We start from the raw sequence: 6631 nt of genomic DNA on the forward strand, positions 1-6631 counted from the left end.
TCTAAGTTCTACAAGACCATCCTAGCCGTCGATCGGGCATCCACGCTGGATTTACGTGCTCCCCTCTGCTGCGCACATCACAGTCTGACGCGCGGGTCCCACCTCACAACTCAGACACAGGCACGCAGCGGCACGCGCTCCCGGGCCCGCACGAGGAGACGAACCCAACCCAGCCCGCTGGCCAAGCGCTTTTCCACGGCGCCGCCCCCCCCCCCCCCACCCCCCACCCCGCGCCGTGTCCAGATCGAGCGCGCTAGGGTTTGCTCTGCCCCCCCTCGCCGCCTCCCCGCCGCCGCCGCCGATGGCCCAGCGCTGGCGCTCGAGGGCGCGGCGGGACCCGGACCTGGACGACGACGACGAAGGCTCCCCGCCCTCCCGGCAGCCGCGCCGGGGCGGCGGCAGCGACGAGGACAACGACGACGATGAGGGGAACGAGGACCTCAGCCTGGAGATCCTCGCGCGCGCGCGGCGGAAGCGGCGCGGGGCGTCCGGCGGCAGCGGCAGGGTCCCCGGGTTCGCCCACCTGCTGTCGGTGTCCTCCGGCGACGAGGAGGCCGATGAAGATGCCGTGGTGGAGCTCGGCGAGGCGGAGGAGTCCCGGAGGAAGCAGAGGAAGAAGCAGCGGCGGAAGCAGAGGAAGAAGAATCGGAAGGAGCCGGCCGAGGCTGCCGCGGCGGCCCCCGCCACCGGCCAGGAGGAAGAGAAGGAGGTAAGCTCGAGCATTCTTCTGCCCCTTGCTCTTGCTCGTTCAGTATGTCTGATGTGTTCAATCAGCAGCCAGATGCATGGACGATTCAATGATTTTAGCTAAGCAATCCCAAATAGAATCAGTTTGATTTGGGAGCTGTGATCGAATCCCTTGTAGATTGGAAGCTACTGAATCCTGGGAATCCAAAGTAGTGTCTCATTGCTTAGTGTAAGCTAGTCCTACTGTTGCTGGCCAGGTATTAGCTAGTTTTTTGAAAATTGTCTAAAGCCAGGTAGCTGCGTTTTCTATATCAGTAGCGTTTCTTTAGTGTTGATAGAGTTGAATTGCAGATTTCACATGTAAACATGGTTTTATGTTGAAAGCTTTCATTGGAAACAAAAATGTAAGCTTTTCCTGGAGAGGCAGTAGTTGATTTAAAATTTTCGGCTTTAGGTTGGTGGCACCCAGGAGGGACCAATTGGGACAGCAGAATCGGTGCTAACTGAAGATGGTGCTGATGTCCCAGTTTCTGACAACATGGTTCTGCGGAAGCTCCTTGTAAGTGCCAACTGCCAAACAAATTTCTTTTATTTGTGCAACTGATGTAAGCTTACCTGGTGTTGCTTCTACTTGTGATCAGCGCATACCAAGATACTTTGATCCTGGAGAAACATTGTTGGAGACTTGCTTTAATTGTAGCGAGGAAGGACATGTGGCTGCAAACTGCCCAATGGAAAAGCGGAAGAAACCTTGCTTTGTCTGTGGGATGTTCGGGCACAATGCAAAACAGTGCACGCAGGTTGGTCTCCCTAGCTCCGAGGGATTATCACTCGGTGACTTGGGTATGTCCATTCATGCCCTTGACAAGCCCATTCTGTTTGGTTTCTATTGTTTTATACATGCAATGTTTCTGTGTTTGAGAATATTTCAACATCCCCTGTACATGTTAACATGTTTTACCTGGTTTAGGTTCCGATTCTTGCAATCATGAAATGTACTTGTCCATGCTGTGAGTATATCATGAAATTTATCTTAAGCTAAATTGGAACATTTTACAACATTGTCATTCTTTATTGGCTCCTGCATCTCTACAAATGCTCGTATTTCTAGGCAAAAAAGAAATATATCTTAAGCCTGTTACTACATTTGATTTTTACAATATCTGCCTTCTGTTTAGGTCATGCACGAACACTCTAGGCAAAGTGGAAATTTATTACTGATTTTCTATACAAGTACACTGGATGCCAAACATTAGCAGAATGCTTATGTTCCGACAAATTAGTTCTACTGCTAATTTTGGTCAAACAACTCCTTTATGCTCATGCTAGTTCGTCTTTTGATTCCAGTACTTAGCTCTGTTCACTAAATTCACTGTTCCTATTCTCATGCTTGTTCATACCATGTCCGTAGGAGTGATACCTTGACTTTTATGATTTGTGAAATCTTCCTTTTTGTAATCATGGATGCCTTTGTACTTCAAAAGTAAAGGATGATGAAATTTTCCATTGCTTATTTGAATCTTCTGTGTTATGCATCTATTCTAGTACTATAGTTTGCATATCTTGCTCTTGTAATGAATTTTGCTATAGTTCTTGCCAGTGTTTGCCATTCTTAAGAATAAACAAATCATTAATGCCTTTCACAGGGTCAAGACTGTTTCATCTGCAAAAAAGGAGGTCATATGGCGAAAGACTGCCCTGATAAGCACAAGAGGAATGATCATCAATCCACTTTGTGTTTAAGATGCGGAGAAATAGGTCATGATATGTTTGGATGTACCAATGATTACCTGGCAGATGATATTAAGGTGAGTGTTTCTTTCTCTTGTTTTAGCTAATATGTTATCTTGCTATCATGGATTTTTTGTTTGTTGGTATTTGTTTTTCATGCTCTCCTCTCTAGTATTGGTCTGAAGAAAAATGCATATGGAAGAATGAAATTTTAGGTAGTTTTTTTTTTCGTTTTTGAGTGCAAATCGTGTCTGGGCTAGGTGACTAGGCTTTAGGACACATGATTCTATGAACTGGGTAAATTTTATGCCGGGTCTTGCCTTTCAGTGGTGGCACGATCCCTGAATCTTGCATGTACAATTTTTTGAGTTTGCAACCACTGGAAGGTGCCCTCTATGTAAAACTTCTCATGCAGTGCAATAGTGTCCATGTGCAAGTTTAGATCCACGAAGCTCCTAGTCATGAATTATCTAGAAGAGCTTTCCCCTTATTAATGACTGTTTCGGATCATGCAGCAAATAAGATGCTACATGTGTAATCAGAATGGTCATCTATGCTGTTTCGACTTCTCTGACAATAGCCCCAAACAAATTAGCTGTTACAATTGTGCCAAATCTGGTCATTCTGGTCTGGTAAGTTTTAATGCTTATAAGTTATTATTTGTGCTGTTTCCATATGTTGCTTTTCATGGCAGGTGATTAACATTGGGCCTTCTATTCTAGGGGTGTGCCAAGCAACGCAGGGAAACTAGTGCTGTCATAACTCCAACCCAATGCTACAAATGTGGGGAGGAAGGCCACTTCGCACGTGGCTGCACAAAGAATGCCAAGGTTGTTATAAGCATCTCACAAATTGTCTGCCAATTAGAGTTAACTGTGTATTTATGCCGTTCTGTTTCTTTTTTTTTTCCAGTCCGATCGGTCGAAAGGCAAGTCATCATCGCACAGTCAGAGAAAGGAAAAATGGAAAAAAGATTCCAGTGCTAGATCGGCTCCTCATGATGCCCGTAAAACAAGTAAAAGGAAAAGCCCCCATTTCGAGGATAGAATGGACACACCTCGGCATAAATCCAAAGCTAGGGGTGGTTGGACTGGTGGTGACGATCTCGAGGATCTACCGTTCAAGAAGTACAAATCCAAAGAGTGGGGTTCTCCATCTACACCCAAGAAGCCATACACGAATCACCAGTTCTCATCTGGCGGTGACTACTTCACGCCTCAGTCCTCACGAAGGCACAACCATGGTTTCGCATCACCAAACTCGAATTATTCACCCAGCGCAAAGAAGCACGGGTTCTCATCGTCAAGATTCGCCACCAGCAACACCCATCTCCGGTTCGAGAGAAGTTAGCTGGACGGATGAGTCCAATTTTGTTGTTCTTTAGCTTAATTGATTATTATTGTCCCCTGGGGATGAACTCTGCCTGTTGGTTCATTCCCTTCGATAGCTGTTTGTCTTTTAAGATTATATATGTATCAGGGTTCCATTTTGTTGACTCTAAGCAAGCTCACTTGGCGTTGTGCTCCAGTTCATGCCTACTGCAAAGCAGCAGGAAAACAAACCTCTGAACATCAGAATGTTGCACACACATTATCCATAACCATCACAACACAATTCACGACACATCTAGCACTCGATGGTGGTCAGCAGGCGCCGGTCTTGGACTCTTGCGGTCTGCTCGCTTCAAGCCGGCTGAAAAGTTGAAGCGGATGTTTGGTGGCTGATAAGCCGGCTGAATAATCTGAAGGGAACAGGCCGTTGGTGTCGTTGGCCGCGCGCGCCGTGGCGTCGGTCGGGGGCCAGCAGCCTGTCAGAGCAACCGGCTGCTGTGGCGACCTGGAGGCTGCCTCAGTTTGTTCCGATGTGGCTGCGCGGGGTCGCTGCAGTGCTGCTCTTCCTTCTCGACGGCCTAGGCAAGCCGGGGTGCTGAGCGGCAAGCTGCCCTATTGTAGAGCACCCCTCATGCACGGCTCCGGCTCCTATTGTAGAGCTACTGTTCTGCCCTGTAGCGAGGAGCCAAAACGCGTATCGATGCTTAAGATGAACCGGGGAAGAGGGGGAGCCGGTGGATCTAGAAAATATGGCTTACCCGACTCCAACTCTAGCACGCGCTATGATGCGTGGAGCCGGAGTCAGCAGGAGCTGTGCCAAACAGGCCCTTATTGATCTCATAGGGATAACATATGTATATAATATTGGTTAGGTGAGAGTGACTATATAAGCAAATCGTCTCATAGTATCATCTAGGCATGCTAATGGGTTGAAACCCGCCCCAACCCCCGCCGCAACCCGCAATAAATTAACTCATTCACCCACCCTGCCCCGCTCCATAATTCTATTGTCTAAACCCAACCTAACCCGCTCCACCAAATGATATAATCCATGGGTTTGGTATATGAACCTACGAGTTTCATATAAACTCGCATTTGCACCTTAAAATTTTATAGAGAAATTGACTGAAATTTGTTGTAGATGAATCAATTTCATAGTCCCCTACTTTGTGCACGGTAGTGCAACTGGAGTATATATGTGGGCTCGCGTCAAGAGTTGGACCCTAAAGCTAAAACCTCACATTCACACTATAATTTTAGAGAAATTGAATGAAATTTGTTCCAGATGAATCAGTTTCACAGTCCTCTACTTTGTGCAAGGTAGTGCAACTGGACTATATATGTGGGCCCCACGTCAAGAGCCGGACCCTAAAGCTAAAACCTCGCGTTCACACCTGAAAATTTTAGAGAAATTGACTGAAATTTGTTGCAGATAAATCAGTTTGACAGTCCGCTACTTTGTGCAAGGTAGTGCGGCTGGATTTATATATGGGCCCCACATCAAGAGCCGGACCCTAAAACTAAAATCTCGCATTCACACCTTAAAGTTTTAGAGGAATTGATCGAAATTTGCTGGAGTTGAATCAGTTTGACAGTTCACTGCTTTGTGCAAGGTAGTGTGCTGTACTTATATACGGGCCTCGCATCAAGAGTCGGACCTGAAACTAAAAACTCATGTTCACACCTTAAAAATTGATCAAAATTTGCTGGTGATGAATCAATTTGACAGTGCGCTACTTTGTGCAAAGTACTGTGACTGAATCAACATATGGATCCGACGTCAAGAGCCGAAACTTGAAACTTAAACATATGAGTTAAACCCATACGAACTCAAACAAAAAAAACCAGTTCCAACCTACCCAACCCGCATTTGCGATATATCTAACCCGTCCCAACCCATTAGATACTAAAACCCATTTAACCCATTCAAACACAACCCGCGTTACAATCTGCCCCATAAAACCCATTGAACCGCCCCCATTAGCAGGCCTAGTATCATCCTGTATTTGACTACTTTAGTCTCTATGGGCCACGATGCTATCAAAATTCATTGAATTTAAGTATGTTTTGAATTATTTTCCACTGGATGCGAGATGGCCTTTTAGAAGTTGGGCATCCTATAATTTGACGTTTGCTAGATGTCTTATATTAATTACTATTTAGTAACTCTTATCTATTTTTTTATTAAATATTTGTAGAAAATATCATCAATATATTAAATGGCCTAATATTAACAAACTAACTTCTATCTCTGCTTCATGTTTCACTACTTTCAAGGCTTCTCTTTAAGTTAGATTCTTTTTCATTAAGCAAATGCTGTGATCATGATAGTAAATAGTAGCCACACGTTGAAAAAAGCTCAACAAGCTTGTAGTTAAGCTGAACACTTTTTTGACCAAATGGAATGACCACGATACTATTCACATGTCCAAAGAATGTCAACAAGCTTGTAGTTAAGATATAATCCTAGCCATTTTTGCAGTTCTTTTTTAGTAACATCTAAAACTAGAAGAATAGTAACTATTATAAATTATTTCTTTTTAATAGTTTCGAATACAAACACTATTGAAACCATCTATGGAGTGTCTCTTTTAGGATACAGTATACCTTCACAAGTAATATAATGAATTATCTTCTCTAGAGATCAATTTAATTATCTTTATTCATTACAAGCAAATAATTTTATAATTTATAACATAATTTAGTATATGCAAAAAGCTTATAAATGTTTGCATTATAATTTCACATAGAACTTTATAAAACTCTTCGTAATAGTTTTCCCTCTTGTTGCATTTTCCAATTTTTAATGTTACAATAAAATTCTCATTTTTACTTCTGATCTCTTTATCATGTAAATTTTGTTTTTTAATGACTATGCACAC

General features: G+C 44.0%; 1 protein-coding gene across 1 annotated transcript; it reads left to right on the top strand.

The window, feature by feature from the left end:
- The first annotated feature begins 219 nt into the window (after window positions 1-219).
- LOC101756447 (zinc finger CCHC domain-containing protein 7) lies at window positions 220-3945 on the top strand. The gene is made up of 7 exons (XM_012847979.2): window positions 220-709; window positions 1142-1246; window positions 1329-1487; window positions 2334-2495; window positions 2934-3050; window positions 3141-3248; window positions 3331-3945. The coding sequence occupies exons 1-7, from the start codon at window positions 302-304 to the stop codon at window positions 3766-3768; spliced, it is 1497 nt and encodes a 498-aa protein (XP_012703433.1). The 5' UTR covers window positions 220-301; the 3' UTR covers window positions 3769-3945.
- Window positions 3946-6631: the final 2686 nt, after the last annotated feature.

The sequence above is a fragment of the Setaria italica genome, chromosome VIII (assembly GCF_000263155.2).
Source record: "Setaria italica strain Yugu1 chromosome VIII, Setaria_italica_v2.0, whole genome shotgun sequence".
NCBI lineage: Eukaryota > Viridiplantae > Streptophyta > Magnoliopsida > Poales > Poaceae > Setaria > Setaria italica.

What these genes read in the sequence shown, in the direction of transcription:
- LOC101756447 (XM_012847979.2), top strand. Translation starts at nt 302, where the DNA reads ATGGCCCAGCGCTGGCGCTCGAGGGCGCGGCGGGACCCGGACCTGGAC. An exon ending in GCCAGGAGGAAGAGAAGGAG is followed by an intron (nt 710 to 1,141) that starts GTAAGCTCGAGC and finishes TTTCGGCTTTAG; the next exon opens with GTTGGTGGCACCCAGGAGGG. An exon ending in ACCTGGCAGATGATATTAAG is followed by an intron (nt 2,496 to 2,933) that starts GTGAGTGTTTCT and finishes CGGATCATGCAG; the next exon opens with CAAATAAGATGCTACATGTG.